The sequence below is a fragment of the Equus asinus genome, chromosome 2 (assembly GCF_041296235.1).
Source record: "Equus asinus isolate D_3611 breed Donkey chromosome 2, EquAss-T2T_v2, whole genome shotgun sequence".
In the NCBI taxonomy this organism is placed as follows: Eukaryota; Metazoa; Chordata; class Mammalia; order Perissodactyla; family Equidae; genus Equus; species Equus asinus.
Genome location: NC_091791.1, coordinates 25601575 through 25622588, shown reverse-complemented (window position 1 = coordinate 25622588; position 21014 = coordinate 25601575). Strand labels below are relative to the sequence as shown.

The window sequence follows — 21014 nt, the reverse complement described above, 5'->3', positions numbered from 1 at the left end:
TGAGTTTGACTTTAAAAAAATTTTTTAGGTTCCACATATAAGCGATAACATGAAGTATTCGTGTTTCTCTGTGTGGCTTATTTTACGTAGTATAATGCCCTCCAGGTATACGCATGTTGTCACAAATGGAAGGATTTCTTTTCGAGGCTGAATAATATTCAGTCATGTGTATATCTCATTGTCATTTTGATTTTCATTTCCCTGATGATTAGTGATGTTGAGCACCTCTTCCTGTACTTGTTAGCTATGTGTATGTCTGCTTTGGAAAAATGTCTATTCAGATCCGTTGCCCATTTTTTAGTTGGGTTTTTTATTTTTTGCTATTGAGCTATATGAGTTCCCTGTATATTTTGGATATTAACCCTTTATTGGATCCGTGGTTTTCAGATATTTTCTCCCATTCTCTTGGTTGCCTTTTCATTTTGTTGATGCTTTTATTCGCTGTGCAGAAGCTTTTTAGTTGGATGTAGTCCTACTTGTTTATTTTGCTTTTGTTGCCTTTGCTTTTGGTATCAAATCCAAAAAATCATTGCTAAGACCAGTATCAAGGGGCTTACCCCCTCTGTTTTCTTCAAGGAGTTTTATGGTTTCAGATCTTATGTTCAAGTGTTTAATCCATTTTGAGTTGATTTTTGTGTGTGGTATAATATACGGGTTCAGTTTCGTTCTTTTGCATATGGATATCCAATTGGTCTAGCACAATTTATTGAAGAAACTACCTTTCCCCCATTGCATATTCTTGATTCCTTTGTTGAAAATTAGTTGACCGTATATGCATGGGTTTATTTCTGGACTCTATTCTATTGATACATGTCTGTTTTTATGACAATATCATACTGTTTTGGTTACTATAGCTTTGTAATATAGTTTGAAATCAAGAGCTGTGATGCCTGCAGCTTTGTTTTGCTTTCTCAATATTGCTTTGGCTATTCGAGGTCTTTTGTGATTCTATACGAATTTTGGGATTTTTTTCTATGTCTGTGTAAAAATGCTGTTGGAAGTTTGATTGGGATTGCATTGCATCTGTAGATCTCTCTGGGTATTATGGACGTTTTAACAAACTTAATTCTTCCAATTCATGAACACAGAATATCTTTTCATTTATTTATGTCCTCTTCAAGCCATATAGTTTTCAATGTACAGATCTTTCACCTCCTTTGCTAAATTTATTCTTAAATATTTTATTCTTTTTGATGCTGTTGTAAATGGGATTATTTCCTTAATTTCTTTCTCTGATAGTTCATTGTTGGTGTAAAGAAGCAAGACTGATTTTTGTGTGTTGATTTTGTATCCTGCAACTTTACTGAATTCCTTTATTCTAACAGTTTTTTGGTGGAGTCTTTAGGGTTTTCTATGTATAAGATCATGTCATCTTCAAAGAGAGACAATTTTACTTCTTTTCTGATTTGGATCCCTTTTATTTCTCCTCCTTGCCTTATTGCTCTGGCTAAGACTTCCAGTACTATGTTGAATAGAAGTGGTAGGAGTGGCCACCTTTGTCTTGTTCCTGATCTTAGAGGAAAAGTTTTCAGCTTTTCACCATGGAGTAATAATCAGTAACATCATATATGTCTTTATTATCTTGAAGTACATTCCTTCTATGCCCAATTTGTTGGGACCTTTTTTTTATCATGAAATAATGTTGAAAGAACCTAGTTTCTTTATTTGAAATATTTGCATAAAAGTAAAAAAAAAAAACTTGTCTTATTATAAAGTGACTAATACATTGTTCATTTGTTTTCTTTTTAATCTGGTGTTTTGAACATCTAAAATAGTGTCAGGCAAGTCATAGGCACTGCATAAATACTTGGCAAATGCATAGGTAATCAACCAATTATATTCCTTTTCTTTTGGTGGGTAGGATGTATTTCTGGGTGTCTCAAGTAACATCAGAATCTCCTTGGGAGCAAGAAGTCATTAGCAGGTCAGTCTTTTATGATTAAGACCACATAGTGATTTCAAAATTCTGAAACTTCAACATTATGTTCCTGTGGCTGAGACTGATTAGATATTCACTAGTCACGTTTTGTCATCATCTAAGACGAACAACTAGATAACATCTTTCATTTAGATATAGCCATATGACTGAATTCTGGCCCAGAGAAAGAGACTACTTCCATACCTGGTCAAAATATTTTTCATATCATTCTCCAAGCTAACATATTTCCCATTCTACCAGTTCAGTTGAGGATTTCTAAGATCTAGAAGATAGCAGAACCCTGATAGGAACGGACCCTGGGTCTCTGAATTACTGCGTGGAGCAGAGCCCATTCCTGCCCCTGATCTCCCTGCTGCTCCTATTGGATTATGATGTGAATGAGAAATACTCTAACATAATTTATGTTAAGTGACTGAAATGGTGGTGCTGTTTGCTATTGCAGTTAACTATCCCAATGCATACAATCTCTGCAATGCATTTATTGAGCCCTGTTACTCCTATATTCACTTTGTTCTCTAGCCAGAATGTCTGTTTACTATTCCCAAGATATGCTGTGTTTTTCCAGCATCTAGCATAACACCCTTCACACCGCAAGCACTCAGCACACATCTGTTGATTGATTTCTGGGTCAGAGAATGAAAGAGCAGCTTCCTGTAAAATGCAAGCATGTTTTATGTTAGAGAGATCTGATATTTCAGAGGAAATATGCATTTGGGTGTGATTCTCTCCCACAAGATTTAGTACACAGCTCTTAAACGGAGAGTTTACCTTACCTGGAATATTAAATCTAGCATTAAATTTACACACACCCTTTCAGGGAGTTTCCTGCCATATAGAAGTAAAATTCAGCCGTATAGCATTCTAGAAGTGTTAGAATAGCTTTACAGATAGGTTCCATCCAGGAGAGAGGGTTCCAGGCCAGGATATATGAACTAGCAGTGAATGTCAGGGGCCCAAAGAAATGGAGCATCCACGCCAGCTTTTCTTATCCATGTGCAAATGCTTAAAATAGAAACAGCATATCTTTCTCCCATTTTTAGAAGCCTCACCTAACTTTTCTTTCATACTCTTGCACCTCTCATGAATTGCATGGTCAATGTTGAAAACCCAGAAAATGGCAACTGCTTAGCTTTCTGCTGCTTACACAAAGTAGGTCAGGAAATGGAGAAGTGAATTATACTTTTGGACAGAGGTTGTACAGGAACAGAGAACCATAGTTAAACAAAGTTGTTTTCTTTCATCCATCAAATATGTTGGACATCTTGCCATCTTCTTAATGCTAACATTCATAATAATAGAAGGCATTTGTTGAGTGTTATGTGCCATTCTCTTTACCCATCCATCAGCTGCTGCAAGAGAAGTGGTGACCTGATATAGAGGTCACAGCTTTCCTATATCTGAAATGGCCGGTAACTGGCTAATATGGGGCACAAAACCCTGGCCTTTTGCCTTTGGATGGGTCAAGTCTATAGTGAGAATTAAGCGCCAGAGCCCCCTTGTGGATCAGGCTTTACCTGGAACCACGTCCTTGCTTGTCGACTGCCTCTTCCCTATCTTGCTTCCCTCTCTTTCATTAGGTTTTGCATAAGAGTGCACCCTCAATAATTCTCAAGCTTCTAAATCACAGATTCAACGGTCCGATTGTAGGGAACTCAGCCTAGAGTGTTCTCCTTTTTTCTCAACGTCAGTTCACAATCTGTGCCGGAGGTGTTGGCTTTACCCTTGTTTTTGTCAACAGTAACACTATTCTCTTAGCCACTTGGGTTTGGAATCTTTAAGTTATCTTTACATGCTCCTTTTTCTCCATGTATGCTCCATGTCCAGTAAACAGATTATGCTTCTTCTCTGCATTCCTCTTTCATTCTTTTACAACCTACTATCAACAGACTAGTGAGATGGATTCCTAATAAATCTTTGTACCTCCAGGAGGATGTGCTTCCCCAATCCATGATATACGTCACCAAAAGATTAGTCTTTCCAAACAGGCTTTTATCATGTCCCTATCCTGTTCAATAACTTTTGGTGACCCCATTGCTTATAAGATAAAGTTCAAGCTCTTTAGCAAGTGTTTAAGACCCTCTACATAATCTCATTCTACTTATCTAAACTTACCCCCTTTTATACCTGTGTAAGAGCATTGCTTTCGGGCCTGGCCCATCTACTAAGTATCTTCTGAAAATATTTGAATATTTCATGTTCCAAACCTTTGCACAAGCTCTATGTCTTCCTTTGGCCTCCCGATATTCCACCTTTTCCTCAAAGCTCATCTCTTCCATAAAGTCTTCCTTCCTTTTCTCTGAGCTCCTCTAGCACGAATAAATTTCGTTGTCTTCATCATTGTAGTAATCATCATCATCATCATATTAGTAATGGCCACCTTTTATTAAGAACTTGTAATTTGCCTGAAATTGTGGTAAATGCTTTATTTGCATTTCCGCATTGAGTTCTCATTGAGTTCCTTGTTGAGTTCTCAAAAAGCCCTGTGAGGTACTTAGCTTAGTTTTGCCTATTTTATAGATGAGAAAACTGAAGTTCAAAGAGGTTAAGTAACCTGCCCAAAATCAAGATCACATGCTTAGTAAGGGGCCTTGAGTCAGGCCTTGAAACTACGATGTCTCTGACTCCAAAACTTGTGCACTTAACCACACTGTTATCCTATTTCATTTGATCTAGCTGCTTCCTACTCATTTATCCCTTATTCATTTATTTATTTAAAATAGTGATTGAGTGCCAGTGAGTGAACACTAGGGACTTAGTAGGGCTCTTGTCCTCAGAGAGTTTTATCTAATTGCATCTTTGAGCCCCTTTTCTAATCGCCATCCTCCTCCCCAAGCTTCACCCTCTCCTCTAATCTCTCCAAGAGAGGATTATACAAAAATTTCACCTATGTGCTGTCTCATTTTGCCTGTCATTTCCTGGTGGTTCAAATGTTGGGTTTAAAATGACATGTTTCATCCCCTGGCCTCCAGGACACACTTATGTTCTGTTTTCTAGTTATTTAATGATACATTGTCTTATCTCCCCAAAACCATATGAATCTTCAGACAGCATTCCCCTAGGTGCCTGTATTAGGTGACCATAGGGTGATAGACCTTTGGGAAGCTAGATACTTCTTCTAGGGACATGCTCTAGTTCAGCCAATTTTGCAGGACTTCAGTGGCCCTCCCCGATGACAGATTTGCCTCCTTAAAGCATAGATCTGCATTTTAGAAGCAACCAGAAGTCATTTGGAGCTTGATCATATGCATAGAAGGTTTGAGATGGCAGGGACTTTTGAGATGGTTGATTCCAATCCTTTCATTTTACAAAGGAGGAGAGTGATCAAACTGTGAAGCATTGTGTTTGGTTGGAAACAAAGAGTGTCTGTAACAACAAGATTCTGAAAGCCCAATAGACCGGAACTTATGGGGCTTGCTGAGTGCTTAAGTTTGAGCCACTGGAGACAGTGAATAGCATCACATTGCTGCCAGTGCTGGTGTCTGTTAATGGGCTGAGAGACACTGTGTTCCAAACCAGGGCTCTGGCTCCTCTCACCATCTCAACTTGCCCAGTTGAGCACTACCTTTCTGCCAGGAGAGCAACCCATCTCAGGAAAGGCATTGAGTTCCAGCGACTCCAAGAGGACAGGGGCCTGAGGAATGTCTGTGTATGTTGAGGGAGTGGGCTGTGTGGGCCTGGCTTCCAGAGCCAACGTCCCTCCAGGCTCTTACATGGATTGGCATGAGTCTCTTTTGGTAAAAACCACTGGGATAAAATATTTTTCTGTTCACTAGATTGATCAGACTATAGGAAGTACCTGTCTTCATTTCCTGAAGTCATTCAGTCATTTCTCTTGTCCAGAGGGGAAGTAGGGAATGGTGGTTAGATGGCATTATGAAAGAATGAAAGTGTATCAAGGAACTAAGCTGGTTCTTGCATTGTGCTTTATGCAGATTTTCTCATTGGGTCCTCCCAACAACCCTGCCTGGTAGCAATTATTGTGCCTATATTATATATGGGGAAACTGAGGCCCAGAAAGGTAAGATAACGTGCCCAGTGTCATATTGCTAATAAGTGGGAAAGTAGGAATTCTAGCCTAATTTTGACTCCAAACACTCTCCTTTTAAATACCTGTAATGCCTCCTATGAGGAAAGGCCTTTGGAGGTCCCCTGAAAGGATGAGTGAGTGACAGCTCTACCACGTGATACCTTGTGAAACAGCTTAAATAAATAGCCAAGCATTGAAATAGAGTGCATGGAATTTGGAATCAGTTGACTTGGGTTCAAGTTCCAGCATTGTCATTTCCCAGTCACTTAACCTCTCAGTCTCTATTTTGTAATTTTTATGAAAACGGTAAAATACCTATGTCAAAGGGTCATTGTGAGAATTAAATGAAATATTTCAAGAGAGAGTGTTTTGTATAAAGCACTATGCAAATGTTCATTACTTAAATGCCACAGTGATTTAGGGTGACACTCTTCTGAGAAATCAATTACTGAGCCCAAGTGTATGCCAGAGGCCTGATCCCTGACTTCAAGAAGCTTATAGTTTTGGTGGGAACAAGTGACTGAAAATCAGAGGGTATAGGCCGAATTGTGGTGCAGCGATATAAAAGCAGTAGAGAATCAGAGAAAGGAGAGATCACTGGAGGGCCGGGTAGATGAGCAGGCTTTACTTAAGAGGGTGGAGTTGAACTTTATAATGTCTGATGAAGAAGAATGTTTGAACTAAGGGGACATTTGCAAGACATCCATAGCTTTTAATAATAATTAAAAAAAGCACTTTGTAAGTTTCAGTCCTCCTGGGACCCAGTAGTTGTTTGGAATAGAGCAACAGTTCTCAAAGTGCATGGTCCTGGGAGGCCTGAGGGATGTCTATGACCCTTTCAGGGGATCAATGAAGTCAAAACTATTTTCTAATAAATAATAAAATGTTATTTGCCCCTGTTTTTTTTGTTGTTGTTATTGTTATTTTTGAGGAAGATTAGCCCTGAGCTAACATCTGCCACCAATCCTCCTCTTTTTTCTGAGGCAGATTGGCCCTGAGCTAGCATCTAGGCCCATTTCCTCTGTTTTGTATGTGGGATGCCTGCCATAGCTTGATAAGTGGTGTGTAGGTCCACACCTGGGATCTGAATGAGAAACCCCAGGCCACGAAAACAGAGCACGCGAACTTAACTGCTATGGCAACAGGCCAGCCCCTTAATTTTCCCTTTTTTATTCTCATTTTCTCATGAGTGTACAATGGAGTTTTCTAGAAGCTACATGATGTACATGATATTGTAACAAATGCAGAAAGTTATGAGAATCTGTCTTCCATTAAGCCTGATATTGAAGAGTTTTGTAAAAAAATGTGAAACAGTGGTACTCTTTATCCCTAAAATTTTATTGTTTTGGAAATTTGTTTTTCATAAAATTATGTTACTTATGTGTTATTGTTATTTTAAAATGAATTAATAAATATTGTAAAATTTTATCAGTTGTAATTTCTAATATATTACTTATTGACAGATAACATATGAATTAAATTTCTTAGGATTCCAAATAAGTTTGAAAAGTATGAAGGAGTCCTGTGACATGAAAGTTTGAGAACCACTGTTAAAGACTTGGTACTCTGGTGTGAAAACACAGTTAAGGTCTCACATATTTTTATAATGCTTTGGTGGCAAAGGATGTGTCCTTTTGGTAGCTTAGAACTCCTGTGTCCAGAAACTTCAAAATGATGATGCCCAATGTTGGCAAGTATGCAGTGAAACTGTTATTGTCATATATTGTTAGTGGAAGTACAAATTGACCAGTATTTCTGTAGGGCAGTTATAACAAGAGCCTTAATGATAGTGTTTACCCTTTGAACTAATAATTGCACTTCTGTGAATTTATTCTAAGGAAACAAATAAAGATGCATACAAAGATTTATGTACAAATACACACTAACATTATTTAATATAAAAATTTGGCTAGAAACTGACCAACTGGCTAAGAAGAGACTTAAAGTAAATTATGATACATTTATACATTGGAATGTTGTAAGGCTTGTAAAATGATTTTTTGAAGAATGTTTAACAACATGAGGAAATTATGTTAAGTGAAAGAGCAAAACACTAAACTGTGTACAAAGAATGCCCCAGAGTTTATAAGCATACATGTGCGCAGAGAGTAGAGAAAATCACAGCAAAATGTTCACTGAGCTTTTCTCTGTGTGGTGTAGCTATAATTGTCTCTATTGCACATTATTGTTTTTTATATTTTATGATATTTCTACTATAAAGTTTCAGTACTTTTATTTTTTAAAAAGACCCTAGAGTGTGGCATTCCTTTTATCTAAGGCTATGGGAACCAATCTATTGAGCCAGCCCATGTCACCTTGGGTTCAACTGAGTGCTGCCTTAGATCTCGGAGAGGGCATTTCTCTAAAGGCCACAGTGATGGTTTGAGGAATACTCTGTGACTTGAGAATAAACCCAACTTTGAGCTAATTGCTTTTTCTTACATAGCCTTTCAAAAGAAAGCTTACAAAAACTGCAATTGGTTTTCATGCCCTACACCTCGGGTCTATTGTCAAGAGCATTTGGAGTATAGAATGTGGAGTCCAACAGGGCAATTGTTTAAGTAATGTTGTACAACTGGCACAGAGCAGGGAGCATAGAAATCAATGTATCTTTCTTTTAAAGGAAGACATAAATGAGACTTCAGTTTTCTGAGCCCATAGGAGAAGGGGTGACTACCGTCTAAGAACTTTAAGTAGGAGAGCTGCAATGCACTCCTTAGTATCTGGGAATTTCTGCTTTCCTGGGTTGAGAGATGTCAGGTGTTGGAAGTCTTTAGTCTTCATTCTTCCCTGAATGACCAGTAGGATGACTGATAGAACCAGCACTGCATGAAGAAACGTCTGCTTTGTTGTTAGTCTCTCACAGCAGAACATTTTCACAATCGGAACAGAATCTCTCTGAATGTGACTATTTCAGTCCCTGGCACACACTGGCTCAGTTTGAGTATCTATCCTGCATGGTATTATTCGGCATGCTTTAGGGGTTAAAAGAGACATCCAAGGTAGTTTCTTGATCTCAGAGAACTTATTCTGTCTGGGGAAAGAAACCTCATGCACAAAAAATTAAATAATGACATAAAACCCCAGCAGAAGAGAAGAGCTGTATGTCCCCAGAGAGCAGGTACAGTGCTCCATGAGAGTGACACAGATGCTGCGTGCTGGGGCACCAGAGGCAGGAGAGATGAGAGGCTTCATGGAGAAGGATAGCAGCAAAAGGAGATGCTCTCTTCTCTACAGGGCTCCCTGCTCCTGGGAGGGATAGGCTCACTTGAATTGATAAAACAGTTCATTAATGCATTGAGTGCCTACCATGTACAAGGGGTTGTGCTTATCCATGAGAAGAAAAAGATTTACAAATTAGTGGGACACAGAATTTAGCTTCTCTAGAGTAGAGAGATGGTCTGAAGCCTCTTCATCAGTTCACATTTCTCCATTAGGCAGCTACGCATTTTATCCTGGGGGTTTCTGGATGTGCACAGACATAATTGCGTGCATGTCAGAGGGGCCCAACTGGCTGCATGTAATTTTAAAGGGAAATGGTAAACAGATACTCCCCAGACAGAGATGCCTTGCTAAAACTGTCCAGAGCCTTCTAGTTGGTGCCTCATTATTTTTTTGCCCAAGAAAACTTAGTGAAAAAAGTTGAGTCCGTTTTCCCTAGACTTTAATTTGCAAGTGTTGGCCACCTGCTGGAGGCTATCTCTGATTATGTGGAGCCACCCCTCCATCTTCCCATGTGCCTTTTGGTAGCTTACTGCTGACATGGTGGGAATGAGATGGCACTAGCCTGTCCACTGGTGGTTATTTAACTACAACTCAGCTGCCGTTTGCTCAGAAAAGTATGGAGCAATTTCTCCTCCAATGATTACGTTATTATTCTACCATGGGGTCTCCCAAACTGACAGTGAAGTGAACTCCATGATATTAGGGCTATTTAAGCTTCACAGTAATCCTGTGAAGGCACTGTTTCTATTCCCATTGAGCAGATATGAAACACGAGAGACTTATGTAATTAGCCTGAGGTTCCAGATTTGAAACCAAATCTCTCTGTCTCTGAAATGAATCCTCTTATGATTATGTTGAGGCTGTGTTTTTGAATGCAAATACTTATCTATAATAGAGTTCCTCTACAGATGTGTTAATTTACTGATCTGCATTATAACTGCTCAGTAACAAACCACTTTATTGCTATTATTTTTAACTACATAAGTGATGCACGGATACATTTTTGTTTTAAAACATTGCCGCATTAGCAATGAACTAAATCCCCATAGCCAACCCGCCCTACCCCAGTCCCCTACTCAGACGTCACTTCTATTACCAATTATTTGTGTTTTCCTCTGGAATTTTAAAAATACGCTTGTGTATACTCGTATAAACCTAATAGAAATATATTGTTTTGTTTTGCCTGTGTGTACTGTTTGTGTTATAAATATTTTATCATTCAGTAGCCTTATTCCTTTAGTAATATGTCTTAAAGATGTTTCCAGATCAATAATCTTGATATCTACTTTGTTCTTTAATGCTGTTATGTAGTATATGTGTGTATGTGCAAGTGTATGTGTCTGTGTGTAAAATGCACTATATTTTATTTAGCCTTTCCCCTCATGGTTGTCATTCCATTATGTTCATATGAACAGAGGTGCCATGAGGTATGAGATGTCATCACTTCTTAGGGGATCTGCACATGTTCTTTCTTTTCTCTGGGGCGCTTCTTTCCTCTCCTCGCCTGTATGACACAAACAGGCCTCTTGGCTGATAGGTTGAGGTCTTTTGGCATTTGATTCCTCAGAATAACAATCTGACACGCCTATTGTCAGAACTGAAGCACTCACACAGTGAGAAAGAAAGACCAAGGATCTGAATGTTTGGCCGACTGTGCACACCCCAGCCTTCCCTCCTAGGTCTGTGCTGGGATGATGCTGTGTTGGGTCTATATCTTATTTGAAATAAACCATGAATCCTGCATGACTGGTCTCCAGAGTCAGCTAACCTCCAATTTTCTGCGCTTGGAACCCAGTAATGGCTCTCATTCAAAAGCTGGGGCAGGAGGATGTAGAGATGAATTAATTATCCTGCATCATTGTGCTTCTCTTTGTGAGACTAGATAATGCAACTGAGGAGTCAGATAACAAGAAGGGGTCACTGAGAGCTTTGTGAGCTTCTGCCTTGGCATCAGCCTGCCTGCGGATTTTCTGAAGCAGAGGGTGGGACCAATACTCACTTGGAGGAGAAAGCTATTTAAATCGCTTGCTTTTGGCTTGAAGTCTGAAATTAGTTATCTGGCTGGTTGTTTGTGGTCAGGCTGGGCTTCTGCCAGTGCAAAGATACAAAGTAATGTGGCTTTGGGCACTGGCCCTAAGATGAGGAGTGGAAGAGGCCAGAGGCCAGTGGAAGAGGCATCGGAGCATCAGTAGTTTTCCCATTTCCATCATAAAGACTCTCTGGGCAGCCATTGGTCTGGAGCTGTGCTGTGGAAACTCCTGACCCTGACCTTGGAATGAGCTGTGGTTCACCACACTCTGGAGCCCTTAATTGCCTGTGGTCTTTGATTGTTGACCATCCTTAGGGTAGCTCAGTAGAATGCACTCAGGAGGAATAGCTGTTGGGTGTTTCCCGAGGCCTGGCACTTGAAAGGATAGTTCTGTCCTGATTCCCCAGGCAGCTGGGCCATATTGTACTTTCATGGTGGCAGTTGGAAACACTGGCCAAAAATTATTTAATGGTTAAATGGGCATCCATGTGTGTCACCCCGTGTTAAGTGGAAGGAATGTGAATCAAGGCAAAGAAAACAAGGCAATTAGCTTTGAGGAAAATACAATCTGGAGTGTGCATGAAAATGACAGCAGTGAGCATTGATGGCACAAGAGCTTTTATCAGATGCTAAGTTAGATATCTTACTACTCCTTGCTGGGTCCTCACAATGACAATTGTATTGTTGAGCTGAGGTTCAGAGAAGAACCTGGAGAGCTCACACAGCTGGTTCTTCCGCCTCTGAGTTTAGTCGTCTTTGCACTGCTCCCATCTTCCTTGTGTTCTCTACTTAGAGTGGAGCTTTTAGAGATGCAAAAGACATTTCATTCATTATTTTTCTTTTAAGGAGCTTTTAGTAACTGCGGAAAAGAGAAAAGGCACATGTACATATTCAGAGAATACATAGGGAACTCCTAGCTGCTGTTGATATAAATGCGGAGGAGAGTGTGGGCTGAAGTTGTAGGAAGAGTCTCCATGATGTAATTAGTACTGGAGCTGGGAGTCAAAAAAGGAGAAAATCTGGGGCTGACCATTGGTGTAGCAGTTAAGTTGGCACATCCACTTTGGCAGCCCGGGGTTCTCCGGTTTAGATCCTGGGTGTGGACCTACGTACCGCTTGTCAAGCCATGCTGTGGCAGGTGTCCCACATATAAAATAGAGGAAGATGGGCACAGATGTTAACTCAGGGCCAATCTTCCTCAGCAAAAAGAGGAGGATTGGTGGGGATGTTAGCTTAAGGCTAGTCTTACTCAAAAAAAAATTTAAAAACGGAGAAAGTCGGGACAATTGCCAGCCATCAGCTCATTGGGAGAGTGGGTAAACTGGGCAGATTCTGAAGGCCTGAATGCCAGGCCTAGGTAGGCATTTTGACCTGATAAGGCAGCCAGCAAAGATGGATGAGTTAGGGCATCAGCGACCCTGGCAGGAATCTTGGGACGTTGTCTTAGAGACAAAAGCAGTGGTGGGGATGGTAGTAGTTGATGCTGTCATCAGCTAGAGCAGTGGCCACCAAATTATGCCCTGCCTGCTGTTGTAAATACAGTGTATTGTAGCACAGCCACACCTATTCATTTACCAATTGTGTTTGGCTTTTTTTTTGAGCTGCAAGGGCAGAGGTGAATAGTTGTGACAGAGATTGGCAAAACCTAAAATATTTACTATCTGGCCCTTTTACAGAAAAAAAGTTTGCTAACTTGAGCTAACCACTTGTGAGTGTCCATAAAGAGGAAGCAAAGCTCAGTGCCTGGCACATGGTAAATGCCATAATAGATCATAGACGGATATATGCCAAGAAACGAGCAAAACAAAATAAAATTGCTAACAGGAAAAGGAAACCCTCATGAGTGTGGTTGTTTGCTGAGTTTAGATTACATCACAAGAAGGGAGTCCACTGAGAAGATGACACTGATAAGAGAATCAGAGAGTAAAGACTCGTGGTTTCCCAGTTCCTTAGTTTTGCAGAACTCCAGGGCAGGAGTTGGAGAGGGAAGGAAGAATGGGGCTGAGAAGCGCGGGAGACAAACAGGGGAAGGCGGCTGCTGGAGAAGGAAAGAGTGTGCCCACTCCAATCCTGAACATCTGGTGGGCCCGGCGAGAACTGGCAGAGTGCCTTTCAAGTCCTCTCACCTCTGGCAGGAACGTGGCATTGGGAACGCGGGTATTGAGTGCCAGCTCAGCTCTACTGGGAAGCTGGCTTGGCTGCATTGGCTGCAAGTTTTTCTTTTCTGTTCTTTTACTTTTAAAATAGCAGCCCATATGCTTGTTGCCACCAGCCTCTCTTCCAGAAGCTCCCTAGAGGAGAGGGCGCTTGCTGAGTGAATAAAAGTATACCATATTCAGAACGCAACTCTGGAAATTGTCGTTGAGAGAGTAGCACTGGGGAAAAGCCAGAGTATGGCAGGTTAGGCCGGGGTGGTCCTCCCAGAATGTACCGGCCCACTTGAGGCTCTTCTGATGGACTATCAGGATGGGAGAAGAGCTTATGAGTAGGTGAAGGGTTCAGACTGGGAGTCAGGGTCCTGGCCTAGACTTGTCTGCCTCTGGGAGATTGAAGAGGGAGGGCACCCAGTCTGCCAGCCCGCTTTGGGGACCTGGGGAGTAATATGAGTGGGAGGTCCAACCACAAATCAAGCAGGTGCCTGGGCAGGTGGTGGAGCCACGGAGCAGGTGACCTACAGTGTGCAAATGGGAAAGCCAGAGACAACACCTATGAGGCTAGGATTCAGGACCCCAGCTGCTGACTGGGTTCAGATGCTCTGGAATTCAGGACTCTGAAGCCAGACATAGTTGGAACAGACTGGTCAGGAGCTATGGACTCAGGCCCTGGGAATAAAGAAAGACCCAGTTGCTGGAGCTGGAGAGCAAGGGAGTGTCTCTTTGAAGGTACAGCCTACTTGGAGAAAATTTTATCAATAACCAGCAAAGTAGAATTATGCATAGAGTATGAAGCAGTAATTGCATATCAAGATGTCTTTCCAGAAAAACTTTTCTTTACAAATGTACAAGAAGCAATGTTTAAGAATGTTCATTGAAACATTGTTCATTATAGCATATTTCAATAGAAAAAAGCAAAAATATTTATCAGTGGCTGAAAGGATAAATAGGCAGTGGTTTATTCATAAGCTGCAATGCTCTACAGCAGTTAAAATGAATGAATTATGGCTAAGTCTGTCAACATGGATAAATCCCTGGAACTGAACATTGGGCAAAACAAGCAAGCTGCAGAACATGTATCCTGTATGACAACATTCATGTAAATGTAAAAACACTCAAAAAAGATTATATGTTTATGAACACAAATGCTGGTTAAATCTAGTAGTGGGCATATGATTGACATCTCATTGTGCTTTTCTGTGTGCTAGAAAATAATTCATAGAAAAGACAGAAAGAAAAGAAAAAGAGAGAGGGGGATACACATGTGTGCACACACACATGCAAGCAAATAACCTGCTGGAATTGGGGTAACCTGAGTCAGGGCACAGAGGCTGGAAGCCCTGTGGCTGTGCGCCTCTTGTATGTTGCCTTCCAGGTTGGCTGTGTGATCTGAGCAATTCAAAATGGTAAAAGGCATAGGGCCAGACCCATGGTGGGTGCTCAATGCACATGTGTGATGTTTACAGCTTTTTGGATATTTCAGTGTTAGGAGCTTAGTGTCAAAATTTGAGAGGCTAGCTTTAAAATAAGGGAAATGAGCGTGTTTCCTCTAAGTGACCCCACCTGCAGATGTCTAGAGTTACAAGGTGGAGAATGGTCTGCTTTCTTGTAAAAGCGAGTTCTGCAGGCACAGCTGTCTCTGGCAATGGGGCTGAGGCCTCTCTGCCAGCTGCCCCTCACCCAGGCAGAGGAGGCCTACCAAACTCGGTGGTCAACGCAGTGTGCAGCGTTCCTGCTGGAAAGGACAGAGTCCAGGGCACCTTTGGTCCCACAGGCTCCCTGGCTCCTTGAGGTGTCTTCAGTGAGCGAGTCTTGTTTCTGGCAGGCTGAATGAGCAGAAGCTGCCTGAGGCACAAAGGGAGCTGAACTATGGAGGGTGCTTTGTTGGGAAGTACCCGCTCTCAGCAGCCACTTTTGGAAAACAGCAAAGTCAGTGTGACTCTGTTGTGCAGCTTACAGAAAGAAAGACTATGCCTGGTGCTAAGCACACTGCCTTTGATGAGGGTTATTTGGATTCTGGAAGGAAGTTTGTTGTGACATCAGTCATGCAAGGAGCCCTGAGAATTTAGCTCTTATAAGTAAGATGTTTCCTGTATATAGTATGAGGAAAAATCACTAGTTGGAAAACAGCTTAGCATTGTGTTGGTGGAATAATAAGATTTAAGGTCCAGAAGGGGCCTTATGATTATCTGAGTTAACAAAACTTTTGTGTTGCTGACAGAATGGGCTGGATTCTCTTCTTGACCAAACTCTAGTCAGGATCTTCTGTGTTCTTTTTCACTTCGGCCCTGTCCTTGGGTATGTCCTTCAGAGCCCAATTTTAGCAAGAGTCCTGCTAAGTCAATTTAGCCAGATCTCCCCCTAACCCTGAGTAATGTCTCATCATCCTCAAAATCGGATCAAATTCTTCATTCCCCCACCATGCCCCAAATGATGTCCAATAACCCTGGCCTATCTTCAGCCAGAATCCTGCCAGGTTAGTCTAGCAAAGAATTACCCTACCTTCTTAGTTATGTTCCATCCATGATTCCTCCCCTTCTCTTTGGCTATAAATTCCCACTTTTCCTGGTTGAATTCAGAGTCGAGCCCAATCTTTCTCCCCTACTGTAAAACCCCATTGCAGTACTATTAATAATAATACTGTAAAATCCCTATACCTATCGCAATAGTCCTGAATGAAGTCTGCCTTCCCATTTAACAAGTGTTGGAATAGTTTTTTCTTTAACAGGCTTAGAGAATTGGTTTGTCCAGGTAACACTTTGAGTACATTTCAGAATCACTTCTCAAGTCTAGATTTCCAGATTCCAAGTTCAATGTTCTTTCCCCGTACTGTGCTGTCTTTAAGCCTTCAAGAGTGTAGAATCAATAAGTAATTCACTCTATAAAATCTATTCAGATTAATAAAAGTATGCAGCTGACAGTCTCTAGTAGTTATGGTCTTTCTCCTCCCCTGTCCTGGGTAGGATAGGAGCTCGGGGTGATTGGTCATTTAACCTTAATGCTAGTGAGAATGACCTGTGGATCTTTTTCTGGCACCAGATGCTGCTGGACCTTGCCAGTATCCAAAGGGTCAGGTGTGTTTTCTAGGTGTGGCTCTGTGTTGTGTTGCCACTCGACATTAGCAGTTGGTCAAGAACTTGTGAGTAGGTTTGGACAAGTTCATTCATTCTCACAAATAAAGACAAAGCAAAGCAATACAAACATCAATACATTCAGCACACGCTTTGTACCAGGCATAGTGCAAGATATTAGTGCTGCTATCAGAAATGGCTCATGTCCTCAGGGAGTTATAGTCAATGGAGAGGTCCTAGAATAGAAACAGTATGACTAAAACAATAGGATAAATGCTAAAATAGAAATACGTACAAGGCAGTATGAGAACACAAAGGAAATTATGATTAATTTCCCATTGAGAAAGTTGGAAGGAGGGTGATATTGGAGTTGGGTGTTGAGAGTTGGAGAGAAATTTATCAAGGTTAGGAAACAAAGGATGGATAGTTCAGGCAAAGGAAATAATGTGTGCAGAAATGGAGGGCAATGAAACTTCAAGACATTCAGGGGAGTTTAGCGAGGCTAGAGTAAAAGGGGTAGAGGAGCAGATGGCTGGAAATAGGTCTAGTAAGGGAGGCTGAAGCCAGATCTTATAAGACTAAGCTTGGAAGATACAACTTCACTGTGTGCAGGCAGTGGATAATTACTACCAGGGAGTGAGGTGAGAGATCTGGGTGGTTGAAATATAACCTGATGACAGCATGGAGGATGATGGGCAGGGGAGAAGGTTGAAGAAGAGCATCCAGTTGGGAGATTGTTACGAAAATGGTGATGCATGAGCCACAGCATTGGAATGAGGATGGAAAGGCCAGAGTTCCAAGTTATTTAAGAGACAGAATTACTAAGATTTGGAGACCAAGCTAGGTTTGAGAGATAAAAGCAGGTGAGAAGATTGAGAATGATTCCCAATGCTTAGGGTAGACAGGAGACAGAATATAAGAAGTCAGTTTTTGGGGGGTCTTATTATTAAAGTTAGCATAACCAATGATCATGTGGGGCCTGTAGCCTAGGGAGGCATTTGAGATGTTGACATTTGTTTATTCAATAAACGTGCTGAGTGTGCATGATGTGTAAGGCCTGGATCTGTACACTTTGGGGAAAGGAGAAGTGAATGCTGTTTCTATTTTTATTTATTTTTTTGACATTTCAGTCCGCCACCATCCTGTCAGGAGGTTTCCCATGTGTTATATCTTTGCATCCTCACAAACACCTTGTGAGATTAACTCATTCCCATTTTTCAGATTAGAAACCCAAGGCTTCTGCAGGTTAAGTAACTGTACATGGTCATGTAACCAGAGAGCTGCCGGTCGAGGGATGAAGCAGAGATTTTGGTACACCCAAAGTTCATGTTCTTTCCTCTCACCAGAGTGTTCTGTGAAGTTCCTTGTTCTTGAGGAGCTTCCACTGTGGTTGGAGAAACAGAACATAGGAAATGAATCTTGACAATATCACAGTTAAGAAGAGGCATGTGCAGTGTACCTTGGGTGTATAATGGATGGGGGCGTTTGTTCCGGTGCAGAGGAGAGATGAGTGGTGATTGGGAAGAAGGCTATGAAGCCTTAACAAAGGTGATGGTGGGTATTTAAGCTGGGCCTGGGGCATGGAATTTGCCAGGTTGGATGAGGGTGGGGATAATTCTTAAAGGTCATCACGCAGTTTGGCTACTAGGTTTATAAAGATAAGCTGTGGGCTACGGCAGAAGCGGATTAGAGTTAGAGAGTGGGTGGAGGCTTACGGAAAAGGCAGAGGCGGGTAGTTAGTAGGGGAGGCACATAGCCAGAGTCAGGAGCTGAGATTGAGGACCAAATGATGGCAACCCTGAGGTCAACCATGAATTGACCATAGAGAAAATAAATTGACTTCTGTGACTTCTAAAGCTCAAATGGAACAAGTTTCATGAGTCTAGCCAAGGAAGGAGATGACACAAAGGTGGGGTGAGAACCTGATAATACCAGTAGTTTGAAAAGGGAGTGAGGTCTGTATGGAGTGAAGGGTGGGGAAGTGAGGCAAAAAGCGGCAAGGAGGCTGGCTGCTTGAATCTCACTGTTTGGCACTGCTGTTCCACCTCCACCATGGAAAGGCAGATGGAGAAGAAGGAGCCTATGGGTTGGCCTGCCTTTGTTCTCTGAGCCCTGACTTGTGGTTTTGGTGTAAGATCAGAGCCCTGGAAATTAGGCCCAAAGGACAGGCAGATACTAGCAGGACAATTGGAATGAGGAGCTATTGGCAGGAGTTCAATGTCACGGGCTTTTAACCCTGACACACCATTGCTCCTTTGTAAAACATCAAACTTCCTGCCTGGTGTGGCCTAATTTGGCCTTTGGAGCCCACAAGCTCTTGGATGGGGTGTTTCCTGCCCCTTCAGAGTTCCCCTGGCTTTAGGCTCCGTGGAGGGGGCGTGAAGTTGGTTGCACCCCAGTGACCTCAGGTGTTGGTTGGTCTGGCCTCTCTCCCTGTGGCTTTGTCGCTCAGCTCCCCTCCATAGAGCCACACAGAGAAGCAAAGGGCTGAGCACGGGAGGAAGGCTGTCTCAGCAGCTCCTTTCACCGTATAGCTTCTCGAAGGGCAGAGAAGTAGGTCTCTGAGAAAGGCCTGGAGCAAAGGGGAGCCAGTTCAGGTAGTAAGCAGATGCATTAGTCTAATTGCTCTTCTAAAATTAACGGGGCCTTTAGTCTCTGAAGAACACTTTTAAGCACTCATGTGATTTGGGAACAAAAGTGCGGGGCAGGGGAGAGCCTAGCTCCCCTTTAAACACAGTCCCTCATTTGGTAAAACACTCTCTCCCTTTCTTCCTTTCTCTCCTACCTGCAGATCAATGGATTACGGCACCACCTATGAGAAGCTGAATGACAAAGTGGGTTTGAAGACTGTCCTCAGTTACCTCTACGTCAATCCCACCAACAAAAGGAAGGTAAGAGGAGCAGTCATGGGTCCCGAGCACTCCCTGGGGGGTAGCAGGGCTCCTAGAGCCAGGAGTTGAGAAAAAATCCGTAGCCGTAGAATCGCTTATAGAGGGTCTGTTTTACTTTCCAAGAACATCACAGACTGTAATTCTAGCAACTCCTTGATAGTAGTGGTAGTGATAATAACAACAATAGCAGTAAATCTACGTAACTGTGTAAGGGATTCCTCTGTGACGGGGATGGCTCTAAGAGCTTTACACACCTTATCTCATTTATCCTCACCGTGCATCTATGGGGTAGAAATTATTATTGTCCTCATTTTGCGATGAAGAAACTGAACCTCAGAAAGATTAGGTAAGTTTCTAGCCTGAAGTCAGACAGTGGTAAGTCACAGATCTGAGATCTGAGTAGTGGTCTGCTCGACTCCAGAGTTGAGCTACCCTCTTGCTGGTCTATTTTCAGGGAACTCCTTATAAACGGTGAGTCCCTTTCTGCCAAGGGAAGGATAGGCAGCCTCTGGGTTCTTCAGCTTGATCCCGAGCTGCTTCTGAGACATGGGACAGCTGACCTGGCTCTGCCGGCCCCTCTGCTTCTCTCTCTTTCCAGTTGACTAACAGCCAGGACACGGCTGAAATCATGTAAGGTCAGACGTTGGTCGTGGAGAGGGGGCCTGGATTCCGTGGAAGGATGGATGGTTTTAGAAAGTGAATACTGTACAGTATGTTGACCTTTCGGAGAGGTGATCTTTCCCCAGCTAGGATGGCAGTGCTGTTCAGAAGCTGAGGCAGGCCTGGCCCAGTAAACACACCAGAGGTATAAAAGCCCGTTTGAATGTTTCCGAAAGGCTAAAAGCGGTACTCCAAAACTCTCCTCTTGCAATCTGATTTGTGTTGCCTGAGGTCTTGCAAACCCTTCCTTCAGCAAGATGAGCTCAGGGGTGAACTTCACCCCATTGTGCAGATGACCCTGATCTCTGATTCCAGCTTCTTGGAGTCCAAGTTGTGACTTAGAATGGTGGTTGTTTATGCTGCTCAAGGCAGAGCAGCTTTGAGTCAAACCCTCCACATCAACACTCACAGCCCCACCCCTTCTCCTCGCTCCCACCTCCACGGCCCCGCAACATCCCCAGCAAAGGAAGGAAGCAGAATTGGTGACCGCTGGTTCAGCATTGGTGATTGATGCCCAAAGATCCAGCCAGCTCCCCCGACCTGAGATGGTGCCCAAGTGCCACCAGCCAAGTGCCCATACCCTGATCCTCAGGACGGCTATTTAGGCACCTGTGACTGGTTGTAGCTGAGTAGTTTCTCTTTTCTTTGTCCAAATGGGCTGTCATTTTCAGATTTTTCAGTATTGTTATTTGAATTATTGAAGGTTCGAGCTGGAAGGGTCACAGATTGCATCTAAACCAGCAGTTATTGATAGTTTTTGAACTGCGACTGTTGCAAATGTGATTAGAGCTCAAGGCTTTTCTAGAAACATGCCCCCATACACAAAATTTTGACAACAATTTTTAGGTGTTCAGAGTACCTTGAATCCCACTCCATGGAACCAAGAGATCCATGGAGTCTTGGTTAAGAATCCTTCATCTATACCAATAGCCTTATTTTACAGATGAGAAAACCGAAACCCAAAAACCCGCATAGCCAGGTAAGACAGGAGCCGGGGGTAGACCCTGGGACTCTTGATT

The 21014-nt window shown here is 42.3% G+C and overlaps 1 protein-coding gene across 3 annotated transcripts in view; it reads left to right on the top strand.

Moving 5' to 3' along the window:
• The window catches only part of SORCS3 (sortilin related VPS10 domain containing receptor 3), a 568071-nt gene that overhangs the window by 244879 nt on the left and 302178 nt on the right, over window positions 1-21014 (top strand). For all 3 annotated transcript variants that reach the window (XR_011493944.1, XM_070483671.1, XM_014844779.3), the window contains exon 3: window positions 19236-19335. Coding sequence is in view for 2 of the 3 variants with exons in the window: in XM_070483671.1 (XP_070339772.1) it covers window positions 19236-19335 (100 nt within the window). In the remaining variant the exon portion in view is untranslated. The remainder of the gene's footprint in view (window positions 1-19235; window positions 19336-21014) is intronic.